Here is a 27825-nt window from a genome sequence, read left to right as displayed (position 1 = left end):
TGCTGCCACTATAACAGCCTCCACTCTTCTGGGAAGGCTTCCTACATGATGTTGGAGTGTGTCTCTGGGTATCTGTGTCCATTCAGCCTTTGAGAGTTTAGCTACTGATGTATGGAAATTGCCTGGCTTGCGATTGGCATTCCAAAGCTGTTCAGGGGGTTTGAGGTCAGGGCTCTGTGCAGGTTAGTTCCTCCACACACCAAACCATTCATGTCATGTATTAACTGACCTTGATTTGTGTATAGAGGCACAGTCATGCTGGTACCATAAGAGACCTTTACCTGAATTGTTGCAATATTGAAAACACACAATTGTCTAAAATGTCTTTGTATGCTGTAGCATTAATATTAGCCTTTACTGGCACTAAGTGGACTAGAACAAACCCTGAAAAAAAGGTTTCCCTCCTCCACCATTACTGTTGACACCATGCATTCCAGTTGACAGGCATCCACGAAATCCAGATTTGTCCATCACTTGACTTGGTGAAGCATGATCCATCACTGCAGAGAACATGTTTCCACTGCTTCAGAGTCTAGTGGCAGCATGCTTTACACTGCTCCATACAACACATGGTATTGCACAACTGAGTTTTCAGACTGATCACACTCAGTCCCTGACCTAGTAAACTTATATGAGGATGTATTTATCGATGGAGACTTCTGAGAGTTAGCTGTGCAGCTGAAAGTGCCACAGGTGGAAACCTGGTCCATTTTTGTGACTATGTTGCTTCCTGGGGAAGTTTGGAACTTGGTAGTGAGTGATGCAACAGAGGACAGAAATTTTATGCACTTCTGCACTCGGCAGCACTGCTCTGCGTGTTTGCGTTTGCTACTGCTCTGTGGCCGAGATATTGTTGCTCCGAGATCTATTTCACACTAATAGCACTTACAGTGGAGTGAAACAGTGCAGACATTTCCCATTTTACAGCCATTGTTTGTCTGTGTTGATTGCATAGCTATATGCTGGATTTTATGTACCCGTTAGCACTGGGTATGGCTAAAATACTCGGTAATTAGGAGGCGTTCCCACAGATCTTTGGTGTTATATTTTTTTAGTAATTCACTAATTAGTGGAGATTTATGGGGAGCACACCACTCCAGAATTGATCACCTTGCTGCACATCCTGTCCAACTGTCATGATTAGAGGCTAAGGAACAGATTTGAAGCATTTTAAGAATACGGATTTTGCAAAGTGGGAAGTGTCACACCGAGGGAAGTCATGTGAAGGACAGGGAAAAGCAGAGCTCTCTCTTGATGTTTTAGCTAAAGATGAAAGGCCCTTTTAACTGGAAAGATCAGTATCAGACAGCCTTGCATCTACTTAAGCTTAGATAAGCTGGTGGCAGCTGTCGAAACAGATAACCCATCAGGAGGGCAAAGTGACTTGTAGAGTGCCAACATAGCACATATAGGACATTTATATGCAGCAGTAGTTAGAGGCCAAATAAGGTAAACAAGAAGCTTAGGGCAGGTGCCTACAGCTCTTTAGATGAGGTCTGCTAATTTGGTACTGGAATATTCAACAGCAGTCTCACTACTGCATACACTGACAGCAAACATACTTTGTTGGGATACATCAGGTAAATTGTGAAAAGTCATCTGTTTAAACAGAAATAAAGACAAGATTTGAGTTGCTGTTCTATGAAGAATAAATTGTGTTAATATCGAGACCAATAAAATGTACAGCTTTTGAACCATCTGACAAACATCAAAATTATACTGAGAATGAGAAACAGTTTAAAATGGTATTAAAAAATTATTCATTATACTAGAGTTGAGAGGTTGCCTTCGGGCTAGGGCAACGCGTGACCGGAAATACACTAAATTACCAAAAGTTTTGGGACACCCTTCCAAATTGTCTCGGTACGCTGAAGCATTAAGAGTTCCTTTCACTGGAACTAACCCCTGAATTCAGTGGTTTGGAGGCTCGTCCCAAAACCTTTGGCAATATAGTGTATTTGAAGGCTATTCTGTCTCAACACACAACCTACTGAAACGGCATTAGCCGTTCTGTTTCTCGCTCTCACAATGATTAGAGTGAGTCAAAAGAAAATATTTGTTAATTATTAATTTAAGCTGACTCAATTTGATGGACTTGACCTAGTGTGTGTTGGAAGTGATGAAAATGTCTGCAGAGTAGTGGGGTTCTTCTGGACTAGAGTTGGGAAAGTCCTGTATAAATTTCCTAAAAGCAAAACATCAAAAAGTAAATTCTTTGGGGTAAATTTCTTAAGACAAATATGGTTAAAATATACATCAGTCTGGCAGGTCTTCCTACTAAGCCCCAAAGGTGTTTTAAATCTCAATTCCAAAAATGAATACCTCATTTTTTTCCTCTAAGTCTTCCTGTACCTCCACCATCATAACAATGAAGCCACTTAAAAGTATTAAAATGAAAATCACCTGTCAATCTACAAGATGTCAAGACTTGTTAGTTCACAGCAGCATGGAAACACCTTCTAAACACCCGGATCTGTTTGATAATATAGTGTGATACAGAAAATGACTTTTATTCTCATGTTAATTTGTTTAACATTATTTCATACAAATCACATTCTTTGTAATATTGAAAATCCAGATCAATAACAGTACCTGTCATCTAGTCATTCTTCTTAAAACAAAATTGTATTGGCTGAATCCCTCTCATTTAAAACCATATGCTACTTATTTAGGAAAAAACAAAACAAAAAAACACCTAGATATGAATAGCACGTGAAACAAAAAGTCTAATTTCAACCCAATAGACAAGACTGGGACTGATTTTCCTTTGAGACAACTGTGCAATAAGAAATCCCTTTTTTTTTTTTTTTAAATGAGAGTGTAAATAATGCAATGGTTCTCTTCTAATATAAGAATAGAGGCAATTAATGAAATGTATGGAACATGAGCGATACACAAATTAATATTAAATCACAAAAGTAATAAGTATAGTACCTATTTTTAACCTCTACTGGAAACCTAAGAACAGCTATTGTTTAGGGTCCATAATATTGCAAGTGCAAAACAAAAATAAAAGAAAATGGACACGTTGAATTTTGGCACAACATTAATTGCTGGGATTACTGGTCTGGATAAAGTATGCAACTGTGCCTGGTGAATTAAAAACAAAACAAAACAAAAAAAACTTAAATATACATGAAAAATTACTAACATTTAAACAGATTTAGCATAAGAGACCCAATTATATTTACCCTGCATCTCTTCCTTCCATGGTGTTTCTCAGTGGGTACATATAAAAGTGACAAACAAACAAACACAAACGAACAAACAAAAAACATACAAAAAGGAACATGCTTATATCTGCTAAGACCTGACTGGACACCTGCTGCACTCCCCTAGGCCAATTGCCTAGTCAAAATACATTTAATATATTTTTATATGTTTTTATATATATATATATATATATATATATATATATATATATATATATATATATATATATATATATATATATATATATATATATATATATAGATAGATAGATCTATATATTTGGACAAGTTTGCATACATACAGGTTAAGTGAGTGCCTCTACTTCAGAACTGTATTAGTGTTAGATTTCATGTTCTCTTTTAAACATATTTTCCTCTAGGAGAATGTAACCACAGTGGTCTGTCTAGCCCTGGAGTGCAATCGGAGGAGTTTCAAACACCAGACTTCCAATATGCCATTGTCATACGCTCAGGAGATCTCCAAAGGCACTTCCATTTGGCCCGTATGATGCTGTTTCACTTCAACCCCAAAACCATAACGTTTACATCAACAAGCTTGCCGAAGCTTAATCGTTATCTACAATGAATTTTCAGTCCCCTTACTGATGAAGAAAACACATACACACATGCGTGTCATTTTGGTATATCGGGGGGTTGGGATAGAGGGCTTAATTTGGGTTTGGAGTAGCGAGAGGTGACTTGGGATATGACTTCATTAAGATCAGTGGGACATTCAAGCAGACATTAAATAACAATTCACGGACTGACTCATCTGTAAACAAGTGTTTTAGATGCAGCATTACTAATTGTTGGATGTCCGTCAGGAAGACCAAAGGAAAACATTGAAAACTTCAGTGCTATAATCCTGCATTTGCGAGCACACACACACACACACAATCAACCACTCTCTCACACACACAAATAAGAGGCTCCATTACAGTTACACATAAAATGTTACAATTAAACATAAAAAAAGTTACAATTAAACATAAAGGAATAATAAAAGAAAAAAAAAAAAATGCACTGCTCGCTGTAGTGTACCTTTATGTGTAGTGCGAGTGTAAAAGCATAGTGTTTGTAAGCTCAGGTGTGTGTGAGGCAGTAAGTGGAGAGGACTGGCTCAGCCACCTAAGGCGAGCCCAGCGGAGTCCACAGGACTTTACTCTGCTCCTGATCCACTATAGTCACGATCTGAGTGCAAATGTAGGGCAACATGCCTCCTTGGACAATACCTGCAAAAAGAAAGCTTCATCAGTTCCTAGGTTTACGATTACTTGCATTGTTGAGCAGAACAATCACTACAAAAGGAAATAAAAGAGCTAAATCCATATCCAAACCTGTGAAGAATTTGCTGTACTCTTGCTCAATCTTCTGTGCAACCTCAAACTGCTCCTTGGAATGTTTTTGAGAAACTTTATCCCGCAGATACACCGGATCTTTCAGTTCTCTATACGAAGCACACGAAAAGAGCGCATCATGTACTGACATGATTCTAACTATATACAGTTAAGAATACTAGGCATTAGTACTGCTAGCTTCAAAAACAGTGTGGCTAAATGCTGTACTCATTTGGTGATCTAGTTAGTGATCCTGAGCATGTCAAGGATGACGAGGATCCTAACAGGAGGCATGGCTTTAATGGCTCCTGGGATTCCATCAATTTCTGGTGCTCTACTGGGATAATTTCATCATTAGTTATCTGTGTCACTCTTCACATGAATATAATGAAATTTAAAGCCACACTTATTCGGCACTACTGGGCTCTGTTCAGTTCTACATGCAGAGTGTGAAGCAGTAAAACATATACTAAGAGACACGGTCAGCTCCCATTCTCTTCATTTACTTGAAATTACTGTAAAACATTACTGTGCACAGTCTAGAAAGCATCTGTCACCCCTCCCCACACACACAGACTTTGCTTTAAAACGTGCTATATATCTTTCACAGAAAACTGGAGCTCAGATAATAACCATCTGCTTAAGAGCAGCAGCTTTCAGTTCAGTCAGCCAAGTAGGGTGAACTGCTGCGGTCCACCTTACAGAAAGCTCTCTATTTCACAAAATGACTCCGGGGGTCTCATTTATCAAAGCATGCATAGAACATTTTCCGATTCTGTGCTTAAGTACCACCAGTATGCATGAGAAAATTGCCATTTAATTACATGTGTGAATGCAGTTGTATGTAGTGAGTGATAAGAAATCCCACACATTCTAAATGGCTCTCACCCAAAAAGGTACATATTATTAAAAACTGTCCCTTTATAAGACTGATTGTATGGCAGTGTGTGTGTGTGATTTCTTACACCAATTATATTTGGAAAATTTGCAATGGCAGTGGCATTTCTGCCGACATGCACACACCAGTGACTTTAACAGGAACATCTGTACACCTGCTCATTGATGAATTAATCAAATCAACCAACGGCAGCAGCTTAACAATGCATTAAAACCAAGCTTCCAAGTTTATCTGCAAAGGGGTGGTGTGGGTGAAGGTTTTCATTCCAGCCAAGCAGAAGCTACACTGTTTAATCAGTTGATCTTGGCTTTGAGATAGACTCAGGTGTGGTTTCTGCTTGGTTGGAATGAAAACCTGCACCCACACCGGCCCCTTCTGGACAAGACTGGACACCTAAATCATGCAGATACAGGATCTTCTATTATAGACCATCCACCTCAAGGTTTAAAATTTTGTGCATGCTAAGATGTTTTTTCTGCTCACCGCAGTTGTAATAATATGAGAGTGATAATATGAGATGCAGTCTCCTTTCTGGCAACTCAGACCAATTTGGCCAATTTCTTCTGACCTCAGTGTGCTTCCACCCACAGCTCACTCAATGTTTTTTTAGATACTGTTGGGGGTGAAATCAGCAATTTCTGAAATATTCAAAGCAGCCTGGTACCAACAACCAAGTTAGGCACAGATCACACCTCTTGAAAAGTGTGGCAAATTGATGGCAAATATCATCTAATATTGCACTGGACAAACAAAATCGATTGATAAGCCACTCTCAGCAAAAAAAAAAATATTGCGGCAGTTCTTAATAAAAAAAAAAAAAAACTGTTCTCTGCACAAGGCTGTGTGCCAAATCTTAAGGCAAGAAAAAAATCAGTCATCCCAATCAATTTTTTAAAATGGGTCTTATTTCTGATTTTACTTCTGTGTCACTAATCCTCACATGGTTTTAAGTAGTTTAAAGTCATGGTTTTAATGGCAAAAAGTCAGCAAGTACTCCCAGTTATGCGGGCATTATTGACAATAAGTGAATCAGGGGCTCCCCATGAGCAGCTTGTAGTAGGAGTACTACATATATCTACATATATACTACATATATATATACCCACATCCTCACACACAAAAATAAATCACATTCTGTGCACAGAAACATCTCAGACACATGCCTATAAACCTGTATAGAAACGTACACGGAAATATGAGTATACGTAATTTACATACAAAATCTATTCATGCACATTGTTAAATGAGAGCCCTGGTCTCTGAAGAGCGGCTGAGTGTCTGCCAGGGATAAGTCAGGCCAACAAGCTTTGAGCGGCATTCGGGCAAATCATTAATTTGTGGAGACTGTAGAAACACCAAAGATGGACAAAACAGCAATCCTAATGCTACCAGTAGTTATTTGTAGTCTATTATCAAACATAAAAGAGGCTTATATGGGAAAGGATTTGGACACTTACTTTATTTGCTTTGCATTTTTGTAGCGAATGAAAATAACAATTGGATATATGTGAACGCTGTGAAGCCTTTCGATGGCATGGGGTGCAATGTCGAGCAAGCAGTGGCAGTCCTGAGAAAGAGAATAACAGAGCAAAGAGCAACTTCAGTGTAAAGATACATGAACGATAAATGGTTACAAACACATGAACAAATTGTCTCAAGGTGGTTTCATGAACATGAAAATGAGTTCAGAGTTCGTCAGTGACATGCCTAGTCACTGGATCTGAATCCAATACAGGACATCTTTGGGATACGGTAGAACGGGAGATTTCATTTAAGCATGAAATTTCAAAGGAATGTTTAGAAAATTTTGTGGTATCCATTAAGATCTGAGCCTGAGGCCCTACAAAGTATTAGAAGTGTTCCTAAAAATGCTTCATGAGGGTAAGAATCAGCAGAAAGTACAAATCTATATATTAAATGTCAGAATGGTGTTTTCAGAAATGAAAACAATGACTGTGGTTCCAGTGACATATAGACAAAGACTTTCAAATATCAGAATAAAATTGTTCATGGAATAAACAAAGAATGTCACAAAGAAATCTCAGAAATGTCATGTCACAAAGAAATCTGCATCGAGGCATAGTGTTACTTGTGCAACTGCTTTGAACCATCTAGTCTATAAGCTGTGAATTGTAGGTCAATATTATTATCATATTTGAACATAAAAAAGTATCTGCATCATGATCGACAACCAGAAGAATCATATGTATTATAATAATCCTATAATCAATGCAATTTACATAATATTCATGCCCATTTTGCATAGCCAAAAATATTTGTGACTATACAGTATGTTCATGCATGGAGAAAGATCTGAAAAGATACTTTGGAAACTTTTTAGTAGACCTTTGGCAAACCTAACCAAATTTGAAAATTTGCTTTTGGGTCTTTTGGGTCTCACTGATATTAATTGAAAACAGGACAGACCTTATCTGTGATCTCTTTGATGGAAGCAACAGTTGTGACATCGAAGTGGCCGCTCCTTCGTTTGTAGTCAATGAAAAGGCAATCCTTCACCCCTCGCTCAATGGCTTGCTGAGATGCCTTCATTACCTCTGAATCACCACCGAAGAAAAGTCCAAAAGTTTAAAAAGCTTTTACTCACAACCAATGAGTAACACTGCATGCTTATTAACAATATCAACATTATAGATATGAGGCGGAGAAAATAAGTCGATTTAAAGAACTTTTGAGTAAAGCTACAGAAAAAACAGAAAAACCTTTAACTTTTTGAATATAACCAAATCCATGTAAACATCCCAAAATGAGCACCAGCATGATACAGCAGCATACAATGAATCGGGCCACATACAGCAATATTGTGAGTTAGAGTGTACCAGTGTCAACTCACCGAGTACACATCTGCTGAATTTCCCCGGAGACTCTTTCACGAGCATGTCTTTAACCGGGTCCACCAGAGGCCCGAGCAGCAGCACTGGCCTGGGAGACGTGCAGTCCACCTTCTGCACTCGCTGATAGGCAAGGCTCACGCAGTCTAACCAAACATCACAAAACACTACACATTACATGAAGCTGGAAACTTAGGGCTGAAGTAGAAAAAATGTATACTTCAGCCAAACTTCATAAAAATCAACTAATTGATTACTTTATAATAGCTTTATAATATTTATTTATTGAACTATTGGAGGTTTCCTTGATTATTCACCTTCTAGACTCACATCATACTAACAACACAAGCTAAAACCCATCACTACAATAATCCTGTGTGTACTGGACATCATCTTACCTTCTAAAAACGGGATGGAGTCTGTACTAATGGCATCCAGAGCTAGTAGGTCTTTGCCATCTTTGGAGCTGCTGCGTTTGTGCTTCTGTTTCCTGCGAAAGAAAGATCTGCGTGCTGCTGCAGAGAGCGTTTTACTCGAACCTGTCTCATCCTTCAATTCAGTCATGCTGTGTCTACGATAGAACTCCTGATCCATCCTGTAACACATTGAAAATGACCCGGTTCAAAGGCAATTAAAAACAACCCCAATAAAATGAATACTCTATTATGCCCACATGCCCTACCGCAGCACATTCTAAATGCAGGATAGTCAGATGTATTAAACGAAATATTATGGCTTCACTGACATGTATTTACTGGGAATTTGACCCCTTTGCATCTTTTGTGCATTTTCATCAAGTTGCCAGGCCATCCAGGTGCCGAAGTTGCCACTGGGTAGTGTGTCGTCCACATAGAGAATGTCATCCTTCTTAAAGTTAAGATCCTGTTCTGTCTCAGCCAATCGGTCATAAAGTGCTCTGAGAGAAAGAGAAATACAAAGAGAATGTGTGACTGTTATGTCAAAGTGTATCAGCTTTTAGCCTCCCTGCACAGTCAGGTAATACTGATAGATGGAAATTGTTTAAAGTATACCAAAAAAAGTAAACATAGGCCTGCAACGCCTACACTATAAAAACTCTCATTTATAAAAACAAACCGATGTTTTTCTGAACTGCTGTTCTCTTTATTACCACCTCAGAATCAATCCCTTTTCATTAATAGATACACTATTACATTCAACATATGGCTAACACTTACATACAGATTCATAGGGGACGCGATTTCTACCTTATATATAGTGAAAGAAATTATGAGCTTTCTTTTACAGAGCTTCAACATTTGTAACCATATTTAGACCAGTCCATTAATCATCAGACTTTTGTGAATAGTAAAAATTAAATATGCCTAAGTGACAATGGCTCACAGTACCTGATGTAAAATCCATCTCCTGCAGTACCTTTAACCTGGTTAAACTCATCCAAGCGCTGCTGGACTTTCAATGTGACAATTTCTGATGGCTTGAGCATCTCCAGGTAAGCTTCTTCTGCGGTCTTACTCTTCATAACCATTGAGTTATACTGAACAAACAGAACAGTGACACACGCTCAGACAAAGGAATAAAAACACCATACATGTGAAAAGCTCTCTTAAAACATTTCAATGAAAACCATCTTGTATAATATTATGTGCCCTATAATCAGTTTCCATCTTTGGCAAAAGTGAATGTGCTGCTAGAGGAGATGCTTTGTCTGGATGAGTATGAGCTGCAGAGCATGCCCCACTCATTTGTCAGAGGGCTAAAGGCGACTGTGACAGGATGTTAGCAATTCCCTTTCCTTCCTCAGAAAGATTACTCAAGTTCAATAAGAGTGGACAGGAACAGAAGATCAATGCTGAACAACAGAAAGGCCTGGAGTTGCACTGATATTGGAACAGAAGCAGAACAAAGCAGTCTCAGAGAGGAAGAATGAGTCAATCTTTCACTCACTGTTAATCAGCACAACCACTGCCCAGAGAAAAAATAAGAGCAATTTGGTGCAATTCATATAAAAATAAAGTCAATAATAGTAGTTTTGACAAATATCTTTAAGCCTCTAGGTCACCGTGTCCTCTTTATATTTTCCTGAGAATATGCAAAAATTTGCACTATACGAAACTATACAAGTCCCTAAGAACATGGACAACTCACCTCCAAGATCATGTCTCCAGGCAATAGGACATCTGCCAACTTAGCAGGACTGTCCTCCTCTAGATTCTCCACAAAAATCCCACAGAGATTTCCCCCACAAATCTGAACACCGAGCTCCACCTGAGTCTTTCTCACAGACACCACTCGCGGCTCTGGAACCTTTTTACCGTTTTCCGATGACATTCTGAGACCAGAGCATGAAAAATATATATTTGCTTGATATTTGTGTACATTACATAGTACTTTTTAAAACATTATAGCCATGTTTTGGTTTGGCCATGGTCTTTGTGTGTTTGCCCGGATTGTGAAACACCATACCTGATGAAGCTGTGTGGGCTGGTGGTAGGTGTGGTCTGTTTGGATGACGGAGTGAGGGTTCCTTCATCCTGCTCACTGAGCGTGTCTATGGTTGAGTGGTTATCTGGTGTAGTTGCGCCGCTGCCCTGAGGAGTGGATTGGCTGCTCACTGGCTCCATCCGAGAACTACAGCAAAAAGATATGACTTAAATCCGTGTCCAAATGCTACCGTAATAAAGCCAGTTTCATGATGCATACCTGGAGCGGGAGTGGTTGCCCAGCTGGTACATGTGTGGGTTGTACTGTGCCATGATCGTGATGGTGTCACACTGCTGACCTATGACCAGACGCGCCTGCTGCTCAGTGGCATTACGCAGGTTTATCCCATTATACTAAGAAAGATTACAGACAGGAACATTACCAAACAGCTACAACCAAACCACAAAAAATCAGAAGTAAAATACTGATGAATAATTTCTATATTATCCATAACACTGACCTCAAGTAGCTGGTCTCCATACTCCAGGCCTGCCTGGTGAGCAATGCTGCCTCCAGTCACCTTGGATACAAAGATACCGCCATTCTCACCACTGACGATGGAGATGCCCAAAGGTTCGGCGCCTTTATGCACAATCACATTCCTCGGCTCCTCCAGATACGGCCTTTTCAGAGCACAGATATTACAACAGTGTCACCATCACATATCAGTTCTTCCCATTAGAACAGTGAATACCGACCCCAGTCGTGCTAAGTGTCCGATAATCCTCAGCGTGCCCAAGTGTGGTGATCTAATGGTCTGCCCTGTACCCTAACATTCCAGTGTATAATATGTATATACTATGATCTCAGGCATTATTATAAAAGGTACACTTAATAAGAAATGGAGTGTTGTTTGACGTACTGCCATGTACTGTAACTATGCACTATCTTGGCTTCAGCTCAGGCAACTCAAGTGAGGACAACATGCCGATTTCAGGCGTTTTTGACAGTAAGAAAAACAGCAAATTGAGCTGTGTAGGAGTGACTGGAGTTGGGAAACGCTGTCCCATAGAAAATGGTCCACATTGTCTTCCTTGACAGACACATAACCAGTGCGCATCTTCATGCAACTGGCATAGAGGGATAGCGCATTAAGCAGACTACATACACAGCACTATAGTTACAGGGATGTAGAGCAACACGAACAAATCAAGAAGGATATAAGAAAAGATCCAGAAAGGTGGGGACTATCAACTCAAAAACACCCGCATGTAAATAATTTGCCCTGAATAAAAGTTGAACAAGGAGAAAAATGCATTTCTTTAATTATTATAAATGGACAAAGATCAGTAATATGCACCACAATTTATGTACAGATTTAATAAGGAAAACCTTTATATTACAAATAAAAATCACTTTTATTCAAACCTAATCAACCTATTTATATCAAGCCTTTAAAAAAAAACTTATGTTCACTTCAGTCAACCCACTTCCATTCTATCTATACCATACACAAGCAGGGATTTCCACAGCCAGTAATACAGAATGCAGGTCTTTATTGCAAAGAAGAAGAAGGTCAATCAAACATTCCCTGTGCATGACTGACAAGAAACAAACCTCAGGCTCCTGAGAGAGGAGAACCTAGGCCTAGCAGCCAGAGGGATTCTCAGAAATGATCTGTTACGGTACAGAGATCTGAAAGATTCATAGGAAGCAAAGAACAGAGGCAGAAGAGACACTGTGTGAAAATCTACAAAGAAGCAGAGAGACTCAGACTGAAGGAAGACAAATTTAAACAGATGAATGCAGACAGAGATGTTAAAAACATCATAAAGGAATTAAACAGGCAATGGAAGGAAATGGCTTGAAATTATGATCACCTTTTGAACTAACCTTAGAAAAAGAGAGAGAGAGAAAAAAAGTTTCTATCCACACATTCTGATCAGGTTTCTGAGAGAGCTGTTGCTGGGCAAGTGCTTGAGTGCACTGAACAGAGAGCTAGACATACATTAGACATACAAAAGTGAGCTGTTGCTGGGCAACAGTGCATTTGAATTGATGGGAGGGCTGTACCTGTCTTTCCTGTGGTCTCCCGTGGGTACGGGACTGACGGAGATCCGTGTGGAGATGGAGTTCTGGGACTGGCTGGAAGCAAACGAGGACGTCTCAAGATTAAGTGGAGACATGGGAGGTGTGATGAGACTGGGACTGCTGCACTCTGAATGCGACAGAGACCCTAACACACAGAGACACGGTCAACACAACTAGCCTGTTAACATGAAGCACCAAAATAACAAAGCTAATGATAATCTTCCATTTATTACATGAAATTTGGCTGTAATAGCAATTAACAAAGAGGTCTGAATATTGTGAAATGTTAATAAAGCTCTCTTCAAAAGACCATTAATATGTGTGGAGATGCATACCTCTGTCAGAGCCCAGCATTGAGCGTGGATACCGCGGCGTGGGAGGGATTTTTATCCTTTCTGTGCGATACTGCACATTACTCGATGAACCTGCAAAGCATGCAGAACCACTCAGGCACATGCAACACTATGAATGAAAATGCATGAACTATGTCCAAAGACTACCCAGATGGTGAAAGATGAGAGGAAGGCAAAGTGGAGACTGACCAAGTCTGGCACTGGACGGCAGTGAGTTGGTGCCATGAGAGGTTTGGCTGCTGCGGGAGGACTCCGAGTACTCAGCAGAACGCTTCTGGCTAAGGTCCAGACTCAGACGACCTTGATGTTGTGGACTGAGACACAGACACAGAGACAGATGGAGAGTGAGAGAGAGAACACAAGCAAGCATGCGAGAGAGAGAGAGAGAGAGAGAGAGAGAAAATCACACACAGAGTGAGAAGAAATAAAAGAGTCAAATGTGAACAAGTCATTTCAGCATTGAGGGCTGCAGAACATTTACATCTTTTTAAGATTATAACATGGCCATTGCGTAATCTGAACCGTTTTGTGACCTACTCTATACAATTTAAATTCTGGAGTTAAGAAAGTGATACTTTTTAATGCACTGTTTAATACTTAGCTCACAATTGTATGCTTGTAAATATGAATTACTTTTAAAGCACTTATGAAGGCAGTGGTAGCTCAAGTGGTTAAGACTCTGGGTTGTTGACTGGAAGATCAGGGTTCAAGCCCCAGCACTGCCAAGCTGCCACTGCTGGGCCCTGGGGCCTCAACCCCCCCTGCTCCAGGGGTGCTGTATCATGGCTGACCCTGTGCTCTGGCCCCAACCCCCAAGGATGAGATATGTGAAGAAAGAATTTCACTGTGCAGTAATGTATGTGACAAATAAAGGCTACTTTAACTTAACTAACGTTAATGCCGTTGAAGCATTCTTACATTCTGCAATGAAAGGCGAGAGGTTATTTATTAACATTAATATGATTATGTGTGCTGTGTCCACACATTCCTAAGAAATATATTAGACTAGTGCTGGGTGACCCAAAGCCAGCCTAGTTATAAGAGCTGGACTGCTTATTTGAGAAAGCTGTCCACAAGAGGGGGCTATTAACACTTAACTTCTCTTGTGATTTTTGTGATCGTTCTAAGATTTTTTTCTTGAAAACTGCTTAAAATTTGGATGATGACCAATATTTCCATTCAACCAAGCCAACATCAAATACAATTCTGCCATGTTCTGAAAATTAACCACAGGCCTCCAGAGCACTCTGCATAGTCTTGCGTGACACCAACAAAAATACAGCATGTGTAATCCTTACAATACCTGGGATGTGTATGCTGATGGCAGATCTGGTTGATGACGGAGGGACAGTTACTGGTGTGCACTCTGTGACTGCGGACAGTGTAAACAGGGTTCCTCATAACAGCTGTCACTGCTGTGCATGGAGACAGACCTCGATGTACCGAGTCTGGAGTGAAGACCAAGAATATATTTCAATAAGGAAAACAAACACTTGTTCTTTATTGCCTGTTCTGTGCATTTCTGCCTATTTCAGGATCTAATGTTAGGATCTAAAGTCATGGTTAAGTGGACAATTAATATTATGGTTTATTTGCAGACTCCTTGAGCAGGCCTGAATGTAACACAAACTGCTACACACAACACATGAACAAAATGATGCTGAACTTATGGAAATCAGCTGCCCTGACCAAATGATAAATATGATATTAAATTGTTTTTATTTTTTGCAGGAATATTGTATGCAGTAAATGAAGTGGATTCACTGCAACAGACTTACTGGGTGGCAGGGTTCCATTATAGAGTGTGGGAACAAACCCTACACTGTGTCTGTAAGGGCGGCTAGGAGATGAGCGCAACACATCCCTCTGGTCTAAACTGTCCCCGTCATTAGAGTGGCTCTGTTCAACACACACAGCAATGCAAGAAACATAAAACATTTGACTGAAAACTATACAAAGAAACATGCACACCAAATTATCGGTAGATCAGATGTGTACCCCAACAACCCCGCACACCTCAATCTCTAGGTGGGTGTTTAATGAAGCTTCCAAATTTACCTGAAAGCTGTGTAGGGCGATGGACTGAGGGGTCATCCTGCGCCTGAGAGCCGGGGCTGATTTGGGACGTGGCCGCTTGACCTCAGGCTCATCAAGCCGTGTGCGCCCAATGTCCTCTTCACATGACTTCCTAGAGCTGAGCGCCCTGCCCTCATGCGCAACCTCCGTGAAGCACAAATTCCCGTTACACTCTTCCTGTTGGCTCTCAGTAATGGTGGAGTCTGAGGCCGAGCTGCCCTGCTGCTTCGGCTTGAACTTGAAAGAATCGCTGCGTGTCGGTGGAGTCGGGGGTGTGGCCATTGTGTCTGTTTTGGAAGGCTGTGGAGAATGGCTGGTTAGGTATTCCATTTTGGAAGGTGTATCTGGCCTTTTGAAGGTGTCTGCATCAAAAATAGACTTCCTTTGCTTGGGCGATTTGTAAATGGACAGCTGGGCTGGGCTTTCTGCTGTCATGGGAACTCCAACCACCATTTTGGGCCAGGTGCCACCACTGTGCTTGGTGTCAGGCACTGGCTCCAAGCTGCTGCATTCAGGCCCTACTGACTCAGAACGAGTGTAGCAAATCTCCTGGAAGGCGCTGGGACCATAACGGGCACACAAGGTGCTGGGGTGCAGAGTAGAGGGAGAGAAGGGCTTCCTCTCCTCAGAGTCAGCCCTCTGCTTCCTCCTTTCACCACCTGCTTCACCACTGTAAATGTCTGTCTGGGTGGAGCTATTGTGCTTCAGGTTCCGGCTGTTACGAGAGTGAACCTCTGACATGTGAATTCTGCCGTTGCATTTCTCTGCCTCCCTCAGACTCTCGAAGATGTTGTGGCCTGATGTGCTCTGGGGAAAGAACTGATCAGGAGACAGATGTTAAATTGCTAGGGGCTTCTCTAAATGTAACTCTTTACGACCTGAATATTCTGAATAAATGTGAAAATGCACCAAACAGCTGATATGGGTTGCAAACACTTCACGTATCCCATAATTCATAAAAAGCTTGTATATTTTTTCCCACTTACAGCAACTGTAACAAACACTACCACATCTGGAAGTAGGATCTCCACATTTTGGAATGAGATTTCTCACACACACTCATATATACACAGCACTGCAGTGCACTGAAATACACTCACCTTCATGAGAGAGAGGCTGAGAGAGTCCCTGCAGCCCCTCAACAGAGCCTCACACTCTGTCACAGATTTGTTATCCAGAGCAATTCCATTTATCTGGGTAGGGAAAATATAGGTCAGCATTCATGAAAGAAAAGCACCAGCAGACTTCTTAACTCTTCTATTTCCATAAAGCATGCATTTACTGGGGGAATGGAGACAGTGAATATTTCTGCACAATTTAGTCAGTAAGAGTCTGTGCCCTTTCAGTGTTTAGACATTAAGATTTGCCTTTGCTTAGCAAAACATGAATGGCATGTAAATTATGTAAATAACAAGATTTAAAGAGTTATAAAAAATTATGCTTCTGCAATAAACAGATTCATGTAAACCATCATCAAGTTGCAAAAGCTAAAATTTCAGCTTTAAGAAAATTTATGAATCTCTCCAGTATTACTGATGATTGTGCTACACAAATTAGCCTTACGTTTCAACGTTAAAACAAACAGCATTAAGATTTCTGGAGGTTTCACATCATATCAATAAAATCCAGTGTGTGCTGAAAAACCAGGAGCCATAATTAATTCATTCAGAAAAAGTCCAAATATGTAGAAAGGGTTGACAAATTTCCTCAGCGAGTCAAAGATGCAAACATAACTAATCCCCAGTTGTATACGTAGTTAAATTATGCTCTTTGTGTCAGGATAAAGGATAATAAGACTGCAAATTGAATTAAATTATATATAATTTAAGTAATCACATTACTAAAATGGCAAAAAGCTACTAAATACAAATAAATGCAGGTTTTTATTTTGCATTATGAGCATCCTGACTAATCATAGACAAATGATCTGGTTGAATATAATCATTCGACAAACATGAATAATTTTGGTCAAATAATGCAGGCCATTGCAAACTTACAGCAATTAGGCGATCTCCAATGTTAAGGGACCCTTCTCTGGCGGCCGGGCTGCCTGCTGCTAGAGCGGTTACATACACTCCACTCTCCAGGCCAATGCCACTGTCTGAAGAGACCATCCACATAGGTAGAGTTAATAAAGAGAACCCCAATCATTTTATTAAGCCAACACTTTCCAGTTTGGAAAAACGAGTAAAGTGATACCTTTGTGCCCAATGAGATTAATGTGTACAGGAGTAACCAGTCTTCCCCCTAAAGACTTTCTCCTGCGCACCACCATATTGATCACACCTCCTCCGTTAAGCACAGCTTTGATAACCTGCTTCCTGTCTTTGTTAGTTAGGTCTATGTCATTTATCTTCAGCAGCCAGTCATTCACTCTGGAAGGAAACACACAGCTGGTTTGGCCAAAGAAATTATTTGAATAAAATAAGTAGTTGATTATCAAGTTATTATACCTTAACCTCCCATCTGCAATACTTCCTTTGTCCACCCTGGTTACAAAAATCCCACATTCTCCTGGTAAATATGGATCATTCACCCCCTCTGCGATATCAAACCCCAGTGCCTTCAAGTCCATGTCATCCTGCTCAGAGAACAGAGCACAATAAGTGTATACTATCTCATCTATGACATGTTCAGAATTAAAAGCTTAGAGAGAAAAATATCCATAAAGGAGAAGCGTAGACGAGAAATGCTGTTTTGTGGTGTTAGAGACTCACTCTGTCCTTCTCAAACTCCACGACTTCAGTCTCCCATTCCAAGGAGTCTGTATCTATGGCTGAATCATGCGAGCTGTGTGCCAGCAGAGGGTAGAATGGTGTCTCCTTCTCCTGCTGACACTCCATCTTTTCCCTACACCATACACAACATTACAGCCATTACACCAGAGCGTACACACATACATACACACACACACTTGTGTACTATCAAACAGCCCTGAATACTATATACATTGTTCAATATTGTAACTTTAGAGACAGCTGCATTGCATCTGACATGTTATCTAATGCTTAGAACAAAAAAAATTCTGTCTCCAGACGAACATATAAGAGGGTTCTATCAGCAAAATAATCATGATTCTGAACTGATATGTGGTCATGGACAATTAAAATCCACATTCTTGTTCAACACAGAAAGAAGAGTTTCCTACTAAACTAACAAGACCTTTCTTCTGTTTCTTTTAGTATTCTTGAGTACAGTATCAATGAAGAGAGATAACTAAGAAAAAGAAAAAGTTTAAAGAGGACATAATATTGCTTTAAGATAACATCTTCCGAGGATTAAATAAAATCAAGCTGTAAGGAAATACAGGTAACAACTTGAGAATGTTCAATTTCTATGAGAATACTGGCAAACTGTCACCAAGATATTTAGGCTAAAGTAGAGCAAAGCCTAGACTGACTTTAAAGACCTTGAATTTGTGTCATACAAAAAATAGCCACGAGAGGGAGCATGAGACAACGGCATTGACCAACAAGCCACAGCGCAAACCTATTTCATGGAGGGAGAGATGTAAACTAGAGTGCTCACTTCAGTTCTTTCAGTTCTCTGACAGCATCGTTCTTCTGTTTCCTCATATCATCCAGGTTGCGCAGGGCATCAGCCAGGTCACTAACAGCACGGTCCCTTTCTCTGCGCAGGTTATCACACAGAGTCCTGGCACAGAGTATAAAATAGTGCTACAATAAATTTAGGGCCATGTTATCCAATTACAACATTTGTGATGATTTGTGTGAAAGGACAATATATTAAATGATGTGACTCGTGTTTGTGATGTGACTCGGAACAGTGAGTGTACCGAATGCTTTCTCTCTCTGCCACAATCTTGTCTCTCTCCTGGAAGGCCCAGTCTCTGCGGCACTTCGCCACCTCAGCCTCCTGCACAGCCTCCTTCAGTTCCTGAGACATGGCCTCGCACTGCTTCCTCAACACCTCGATCTCTTTATTGGCACGCTCCATGTCCAAAGTGGCAGTGTCTTGTTTCTGTTCACACAACCCAAAAACATTCATCACATTGAATCTATTGTTCTGTCTCCTGCTATAAGTGGAGAAACATGTCTCATGATCTCTCATCCAGAACACTAAGCCCACTGGGTTACACAATCACAATAGTGAGGTTAGCATTTTATATCAAACAGAAAAAGATCATCGTTTTAAGGTGCTGGAATATGATTGTGTGGTGTTTTGTTTGGAAACATTTTCCCTGTAAACACAAGCCCAGAGAAGACAAAAAGTAGAATTAATGACGTACCTGTTATTACTTAAAACTATACAGACAATAGAAATAAAATATCCAGTAATGCCCTAAAAATTTAGAGCAAATAAAGCAAGCAATATTACCTAAAATATAATTCTTAATTTGGAAACATAACCTTTCAATGAATTTAATTATATTATATGCTTTAATGTATTATTTAAATTAATTATTAATTCATATAAGTTATTATTACTTAGTTTGGCCCAGGTTTCATATAAACATGAGCAAGTACCTGTCTGGCCTGGTAGTACTCCCGCAGTAGCTGGTCCCTCTGTATAATGGCTTCAGTTCTTTCTTTTCTGGCCACGTCTCGCTCCTCGCGTACTGTTTCGATGTCTTTGCAGGCCTGACTCAGCTCTTTCTGAGCCTCTGCTTTGTCCTTCACTTCATGGCAGTATTTCTCCAGCAGCTCGTTACGCTCACAGATGGCTCGGTCTCGATCCACTAGTGATGAATTAAGCTCCTAGAAAGTACAATATCATCAACAAATGCAACATGTCATGCTCTATTATTTATCTGACCAATAAAACTTGTCTGATTCACAGGTGCTGAGTTCATGAGCTCATATTGTAGGGCACTACATTATGAGGCTTATAATCAAAGTCATGACAACTTACAGTATATTGCACAAGGTATGAACAGAAGGAGCTTGTTTCTGTAACTTCACACAAAACCTTCTCTACCAGGATTGTCCCTGTTACCTGTCTGAGTGCTTCCAACTCCTCACTGGCCACCATCTTCTCTGATGAGTTGTTTTTGAGGCGGGCTTCAGCTGCTTCCAGTTCTGTCTGCAACCTGTCCACTTCTTTGATGACCTGGTCCCGTTCACTCATGATCAGCCTGTACTCATTAAACACAGAGTCCCGCTCCTCCTTGTACTTCTCAGCATCCTTCACCGCCTTCAGCTGGAAGTTCTTGTAACGGGTCATCTCTGATTGTAGCCTTTCCATCTCTCTTTGTAGCTCTTTATTCTGAGCTGAAACTTTATTCAGCTCCTGCTGCACAGAGTCAAACCTGACATGGTACAAAAAATTGTTAGTGGTGTTCAACGACTCTGTACTGATGTTTTATAGTGTATGACAATGTTCAAGAAACTTCCTCCTTCTATAAATACAGGTTCTCAATCTGGGTCCTGGAATACTATCGGTCCTGTGCATTTTAAAGTACAGTTTTCCCTGCTCCAACACTATGAAGTGAACTTTAGGAAGGGCTATTAATTATCTAATAAGCTGAATGGAGCAGGGATACTACGAGAACAGGGTTAGGAACCTGCACTAATTGTAGTCAATATGGTACACCAGGGTACACACAGATAGCTAGTTACTGCGAAGACATTGCTTTGTAAATATTTATACTGATAAATACTGATTATACTGATTGGGGTGTGGTCTATTATTTTTCTCTGAAGGAAACACAAAATAATTATAGCTGACAGTCAAGTCAGACAAGTGTATGGAAAAAGCAACCAAAAACTGTGTTTCAAATAACAGGGTGCACCAAACAATATGAAACCATTAGGACTACACCTGCCTGCAGGTTTCTGACATAATACTTGGACAATATTTATTTAGTGCTGCATTGTGCAGTTTGGTATATGGCCATCCAACTGGCCCAGCTACCATGATCCTGCCTCTGTGAATCTGTTTACACAGTGAAATGAAAAGGGGCGTGTCTGGGCATCTGGTTGAAAAACATTACTAGCTAAAGCAAATAAGCAGAGGGTGGAAAAGACTCTGGTTTTCCCCACTACTGTACCGATTCCTGAGAGAACTTCTAATAAAAGCACCGTTTTCCCTTGCCAGCTTCAGCAAGGTAAAATCAAGCATCAAAATAAAGCAAATACATTTTGTAATGATGATGTATATTTAAAAACTTCAGTCAGCTTTTTCAGAAAAATATTATTCACTCTAGTCCATAAAGAGATCTAGCACCTGTAAGATCTTCAAACAAGGTACACTAAGGAACACATGGTAATGTGTTTACCGTGGAGTTACAGTAAAAGCTTGATAGGTTTACCAAATCCAGGAGTCACTTAATACAATTCCCTCCTTGTCTCCGTCAGCTATTTTATGATAGATTTGGCAGGTATAAAATAGGGCCATATTAAGAATAGAGGCAATTCCACTTCTGTATCCAGATGAAAATGTATAGACTCAAGTCCGGTTTGCTTCTTACCTCCGGATAGAGGCCGAGTACTGTTGTTGGTAGTGCATGGCTGTATCCCTCTGCTTCATCAAAGTGTCAGTCTGTTTTTGCAGCCGCCTGTTCTCTTCCTCCGCCTGTTCCAGTCGACTCAGATCTGTGTTGTGATTGGCTACCTTTTCACTGTATCTCTTGCTCAGGTTGTCATACTCTTTCTTCAATCCCTCCAGCTTGTCCATTGCAGTGTCATAGAGTTTCAAAACCTCTGAGGATCCTTTCTCCCTAATAACCTAGACAGGAAAAAACACAAGACAACCGATCCTTTATTTATATAGGAGAGCAAAAACCTGTTTGTTCAATAGCCAGAGTAAGATACATAATGCAAACACCAGATGGCAACCATGTATTAAAGAACAGCACAGTAGCTCTACAGCAGCAGAATACAAATAATTTCTATTTCATATTTGATAACGACGTCATATAAATACAAAGGTTATTCCCAAAGATATAATGATATCATATTTTGTACTTGTATGTAAACAATAAGACGTCACATCACGTAGTTCTCAAATCAACTCTGATGTGCTAAGTGGGCCAAGACTCTGGTTTTTGCAATACGGAGCAACAATAAGTATGCTAGTCTCCAATCCCTTCTGTCTTTGCCCTTCCAGGCTGCTCTTTTCACTGTGAGTGACGTGTGTGCAAAATGTGTTTAACAACACTTTTGGGCAAGGCAGGATGCACTACACATTTGACACATCAAATGCCCTGTCAGTGCAGTTCCCATCACATAAACCACACAGGCCATGCACACACAGTAGCCCTGCACTCAACTCTTCCTACCACCGTGATCATATTATTGCCTCACTGCTGGATAAAAACCGCTGCAGAAGACACTGGGGAAGAAGCCAACAGCCCATGAACGTTTCCACAGTTTTAATCTGGAAGGAAGCCCAATAAATCGGTCAGCAGGAAGGGGGGGGGGATTAAACCAGAGTAATGACAGGAAGCCAGTATGAGTGTCGCAGGGAGACGTGTCCATGTTTGCACCGTAACATCTCATCGAATAATCTCCAAGATCAACATCTTATGACTGGCACCATTTAAGGTCAGATGAGGTGCTGATCATGTTGTGCAGAATCAGGGACAAGAAAACCCCCTTGTGTGTTTTAAAACTGCTCCTAGGCCATTTGGCCCAAAATGTACTACTTACAAGAAACAACGTAATGGCAAATTAATCACATTTCCTGGCTGTCTTGAGGACTGAAAATCTTATCTCACAGATCAATATTTAGACAAACCTAAGACACTACAAAAAATTCCACAATGAGAATGAGTGTCGGAAAAGAAAAGGCATTTCTGTGCCATCTCAACTGCTTACATTAGAAATCTCTTCAATAAATAGGATACAATAAACATTACGGTGCAGCTCTTACAAAACAATCTTTTATATCTTTCACAATAACAAAAACTCTTCCCAGCATAAATTCTGCTATCAGCTATACCAACTGAGTCATCCAGTTCCTTGCAGTAGACTGTGCAGAACTAGATATGTGCTGGATATCTGTTCAACACATACCTGTTGTTGCTGGAGTCTCATATCAGCCACTTCCTTCTGGTCCTCTGAGTGCAGTCTCTTGAGCTCCTCGCAGCTCTGTTTCAGATGGTTGTGTTCTCTTACTAGCTGAGCATTATCTCTTCTCATCACCTCCATCTCCTCCTTTAGCTGAGACTGATCACTCAGGAGACGGCTGTGCAGCATGCTGAAACACAATTCGGTTCATCTGTTATGAATCCTAATGAAAACCGCCCAGTAGCACAACAGCCATTTTAATTAGGCTGACCTAGCGCGTTCACACTCGAAATTCAAATCTGCATTGTAAATGGGACAAGGGTCCCAGGATGCCCAAGTATATGATAGGAGTTTATTGCAAAGCACTGCATGAGACCCAACAGGACCCTGCATTGTCCTATGCCAAATAGTAGAAACAAAGACCAAAAAAAAAAAAATAGTAAAGAGTAAAATATATCTAGGAATATAACTACCAGCAATTCTATTTTTGCAGTGATTAACCACAGCCCAATCATACAGAATATTGCCTAATGCAAATGCAAAGGAAGTGAATTTCTAATTATTACAATCTAAAGGATTCGTAATCAGTTAGTGTATTAAACTGAGGAAAGGTTTTCAAGTGCATCATTATTAAACATTGTCACTGCCCTTCATAAGAAGCAGCGTATAATGTGATAATCCTCCATAGTCCCCATCTATATATACACATTCCAATCAAACAGAGATGTCTGTGCCCCGGCATGACTACATAATACCCAGAATTACTGTAGTTGCCACATCTGTGCATGTCTGGATGCCTGCACAAGTGCAGATTAAAACCGAAAAATTAGTCACAAACAAACCCTTCAACTAAAGCTACTTAAAAGCAGACATCATTTGAGAGAACACCCAAAAATAATTCAGTACATTAATAGGATACATCTTGTGTCTTCAGGCACGCAACAGAGCCATAATAAATCTTACTAATTAAACTCTCGTGTAGAAACGTGGATAGTTGTTAGCAGTGGCATCACTCCCGCTTTGCAGTAAAACCCCACACACCAATCTAAAACGGTGCTCTACAGCTAGCATAGAAAATACTAGAAAGTACTCACTGGTAGAAGTCAGCTTCCTTCACTGCCTCCTCGCACCTCTTAAGGGTTTTGGTATGCTGGTTCTGCAGAGACTGTAGATCTGCCATGGCCTTCATGCATTGGGTCTTGAGCCGCTCATAGTCATGACTGGCTTTGGAATTTGGCCTTTCGGAGACAAGAGAAATACATCAGTGCTGTCTCACTCTTTCTGCAAGGATGCTTCACTGTTAATAGAGATAAAGGACAGGCTTGCAGCATTCTAAGGTATGGCATCAACTAAAAGAAAAAGTGAAAATGTAATTTTGATTACTGATATTTATTGTTAAAAGATTGCAATGCCATGTCACGTCCTTGACAATATGCTGCAAAAGTTTTGTTTCTTCAAAATCCTGCATGCACGCAAGCAAGAGACAAAGTGACGGGGGCCCCAATCATTTTCTATTTATGTGCACAAAACAGAGCCTCGGGTTTAGTGACAGCAGCGAGCAACAAAGCAAAAGCACAACATATAAATTGCAATTTTCACAAATCTATGCAAATTAGCTACGACCCGGTAAAGTAACAATTCTAAACGACTGGCTCAAATGATTCTTTAAACTAATCCTACATTGTGCATGTTCCAGCACTTCTTTACTTTCCTGTTTACAACAGTAGCACTTATCCTACACAGGGTCACAGGGGGCCTGGAGCCTATAACAGGGGAGTTGGGGCACAAGGTGGGGGACACCCTGGGCAGGGTGCCAACCGATCACAGGGTACAATCACACACACTCACACACCCTTTCACACACTACAGGCAATTTAGAGATGTAGATCAGCCTACGACACATGACTTTAGACTGGGGGAGGGAACCGGAGTACAGGAGGCCCCTGAAGCACAGGGAGAACACTGCAACACTGCACACACAGGCAGAGGCAGCATTCGTACCCCCAACCCCAGAGGGGTTGCAAAAATGCAGACATGCAAAAATGTAAATAAATAAATAAACAAACAAACAAACAAACAAACAAACAAACAAACAATACATAAATAAAATAACTATAGTTTCATTTTATCCTGTCAGTGAAAAGAAAATGAAGCTTGTAAGGTAGAAGCAGATCATTGCTTCTAGTGAGTTTACTTTAGTACAGTAAATACACTTTAAACAAACACTATGTGGCAACAGTTTCTCATCAGAGAGCTGGACAGAGTGCTGGTAGTGACTTTCGCATGCTAGTGTATAGGGTTAGACAGGTTAGATCCTGAGCAGGAGAGTGAGAGGCACCTGCAGTCGTCGAAGGTAGTGCCTGGAGAGGCAAGGGCGAGCCTTTTGCGAAGTTCATCTCGTTCCCTGGTCACCTGTCTCAGCTGGAACAGGAGGGCGTCTCCGTTCTCGCTGGCCGGACGGTTGTCATTGAGCGCAGGCGGAGGCGAGGAGGCTTTGGAACCTGCAACAATGAGCACGTCACCGACGCAAAGGCACCTTCGCTAAGCAATAACACTAGGGTACATACAGCAAAGCAGACCTCTGGGAAACCCAACATAGCACATTGAGTTTCAGTTTATGAAAGACTTCATCATTAGTGAGGTGAACTCTGTGCCGAGGCAAGCCATGCCACATGAGTCATGACTCACTGCTATCACTCTTAAACAAGCAGTCCAAACAAGAGGATTTTTATTCATTTATTTATTTAACAGTTCTTAAAATAAAAGAAAAATAATAAATATAATAAATAATAAATAGAGAAAGCTGCATAACCATCGACTTCTGCCTGGAAAAAAATATTTATGAACAATTTGATAGAACATCAAAGACTTAATAAGGAGCAAAATAAGTTTAAAAGGCTGATTAAGTTTTACACTTTCAGCCAAATACCCTCGGTAAAATAGCAGACATTCTGTACACTTTATGTAAATCATGACCTTAAAAGATCACATTCCTATTCAGTCGTCTAGTCTTTGTCATGATAATCGGCTGCAAATATTTTGAAAAGTATTTCAGATTCGTGATTTTAATCTATGTATTTGATAAAGGCAGAGGACAAAGTGCATAATATTGATAAGGACAATTTTCAGCCTCTTTCCTTGAAGTTTATAAATTGTCATCTGCTGGAAGAATTTGAATTTGTTTCTGATCTCGTTGAATGTTTTACGGGAGATTTATCTGACAGGAATGACCACATTTGCTTCCTGCTTAAACTTAGGTGTGTCTTCTTTTCAGGAGTCCTGAAAAGGCTTTACCGAGAAGCAAAGAACAGCTGTCATCAAAGCCTGAAAGAATCGCACACAGGAAGGTTTTGTTTTCTTCTTTTGCCTCATTATTCGGCTGCTCAGACAGCTCATGCAGGCAGAGACCACTGTAGAGTTCTCTGGCAAAACTTTCAAACCTTGTAAAAAGGTTTGTGCTGACTCATTTACACAGAAGACAGCCACAGAGCAGCAATGAGTTTGCATATTTTTCTTCCACTGGCACTGAACCAGGTAAACTGTGCTCTGCTTCCCAACACACTACAGTCTGGCCATCACAACACTCATTAGTGCTTTTTGCATTGGCAAGAATAAAATGGTGATTTGGAGCTGGTAAAGCTGCCTGAGATGCAAATATTTACACACATGCAGACACACACACACACAAACACGGTGCGAGGCTGTGCGAATTTGCAAACAGTGAAGTGATAGGCCTCTGACATACCAACACTGCTGAGGGATGAACTGCTCTCTGAATCTGATGGCATTGTGGACAGGACACTGTAGGTAGACCCTGTACAGGAGAGGAAAGAGGACAGCATGGTTAAGAACATGAACAAGTGTCATTAAACCAAAAAAAAAACAAACAAAAAGGAACTGTTAACAAAATCGTCTCTGGAAATAAATCATTCATGGTTAAGCAAAATGCGCAACTTTCTAAGAACGATAACAAGAACACAGCTCAGTTCAACTACTCAGAGTACACAGATAGCACCAAATAGACTTTTTAACAGCATACAGATAAATGAATATAAGCTAGCGGTAAGCACGTAGTGTTTAATCGAATATCCAAACTAAACTTATTTTTCATTAGATTAAATTGGTATGTAAGTAAGCGGTTTTTAATCAACATTAAATAAATTGTGTATTACAGCGCCAAAAACTCAGCCTGCAGAATAGCAGAGACACCAGTGACTGATGTTTTGTATTTCACCTCAACAAAGTGGCACTCGAAAAGTGGAGCTATATATAGCCATATTTCTAAGGCACCAATCCCCACTCTCGGCTTTTTCTGTTTTTACCCTTCTGCTATATTTTATTAAGAAGCTCAGCTTCAAGTCGAGTCAAGACAGCTGGCCCCTTTCTCTCTAATACAAACAACTCATTTAAAACCTGTTAAGATGGTTTTCTAATTTCTCAGGTGGTGATGGCTTTTATGTAATTCTTCTGGCGTCAATGTTGAAGGAAGCAGTACTATATAATAGAATAAAACACCAGCAACTCAGTGAGCTGCTTTTATAGAGCTGGATATAAACAGATTAATTTATAAATCATTTGCATGAACGTTTTCACAAGAAATTTGGTATTCATGAACACCCTGTGAATTCCAAAAATT

The 27825-nt window shown here is 40.3% G+C and overlaps 1 protein-coding gene across 4 annotated transcripts in view; it reads right to left on the bottom strand.

Annotated features, from left to right (window-relative positions):
- Positions 1 to 2486: 2486 nt before the first annotated feature.
- The window catches only part of dlg5a (discs, large homolog 5a (Drosophila)), a 38458-nt gene continuing 13119 nt past the window's right edge, over positions 2487 to 27825 (bottom strand). Inside the window, exons 2-33 of one of the 4 annotated variants that reach the window (XM_058383517.1) lie at positions 26935 to 27003; positions 25528 to 25690; positions 24284 to 24427; positions 23196 to 23379; positions 21650 to 21906; positions 20176 to 20488; positions 19707 to 19937; positions 19016 to 19200; positions 18748 to 18873; positions 17937 to 18069; positions 17673 to 17800; positions 17419 to 17594; positions 17217 to 17320; positions 16320 to 16412; positions 15202 to 16038; positions 14922 to 15042; positions 14447 to 14591; positions 13333 to 13457; positions 13126 to 13215; positions 12773 to 12935; positions 11220 to 11382; positions 10979 to 11112; positions 10742 to 10906; positions 10424 to 10607; positions 9664 to 9812; positions 9042 to 9212; positions 8695 to 8891; positions 8299 to 8463; positions 7875 to 8002; positions 6905 to 7014; positions 4550 to 4659; positions 2487 to 4444 (exon numbers count right to left, since the gene is read on the bottom strand). In XM_058383517.1, the coding sequence (XP_058239500.1) occupies positions 4341 to 4444; positions 4550 to 4659; positions 6905 to 7014; positions 7875 to 8002; positions 8299 to 8463; positions 8695 to 8891; positions 9042 to 9212; positions 9664 to 9812; positions 10424 to 10607; positions 10742 to 10906; positions 10979 to 11112; positions 11220 to 11382; positions 12773 to 12935; positions 13126 to 13215; positions 13333 to 13457; positions 14447 to 14591; positions 14922 to 15042; positions 15202 to 16038; positions 16320 to 16412; positions 17217 to 17320; positions 17419 to 17594; positions 17673 to 17800; positions 17937 to 18069; positions 18748 to 18873; positions 19016 to 19200; positions 19707 to 19937; positions 20176 to 20488; positions 21650 to 21906; positions 23196 to 23379; positions 24284 to 24427; positions 25528 to 25690; positions 26935 to 27003 (5567 nt within the window). In that variant the 3' untranslated portion in view covers positions 2487 to 4340. The remainder of the gene's footprint in view (positions 4445 to 4549; positions 4660 to 6904; positions 7015 to 7874; positions 8003 to 8298; positions 8464 to 8694; positions 8892 to 9041; positions 9213 to 9663; positions 9813 to 10423; positions 10608 to 10741; positions 10907 to 10978; positions 11113 to 11219; positions 11383 to 12772; positions 12936 to 13125; positions 13216 to 13332; positions 13458 to 14446; positions 14592 to 14921; positions 15043 to 15201; positions 16039 to 16319; positions 16413 to 17216; positions 17321 to 17418; positions 17595 to 17672; positions 17801 to 17936; positions 18070 to 18747; positions 18874 to 19015; positions 19201 to 19706; positions 19938 to 20175; positions 20489 to 21649; positions 21907 to 23195; positions 23380 to 24283; positions 24428 to 25527; positions 25691 to 26934; positions 27004 to 27825) is intronic. The other 3 variants (XM_058383534.1, XM_058383526.1, XM_058383542.1) reach the window with 3 other exon arrangements.

The sequence above is a fragment of the Hemibagrus wyckioides genome, linkage group LG03 (genome assembly GCF_019097595.1).
Source record: "Hemibagrus wyckioides isolate EC202008001 linkage group LG03, SWU_Hwy_1.0, whole genome shotgun sequence".
In the NCBI taxonomy this organism is placed as follows: domain Eukaryota; kingdom Metazoa; phylum Chordata; class Actinopteri; order Siluriformes; family Bagridae; genus Hemibagrus; species Hemibagrus wyckioides.
The sequence above is the reverse complement of the archived record's forward strand: the minus strand, read 5'-3'. Positions and strand labels throughout refer to the sequence as shown.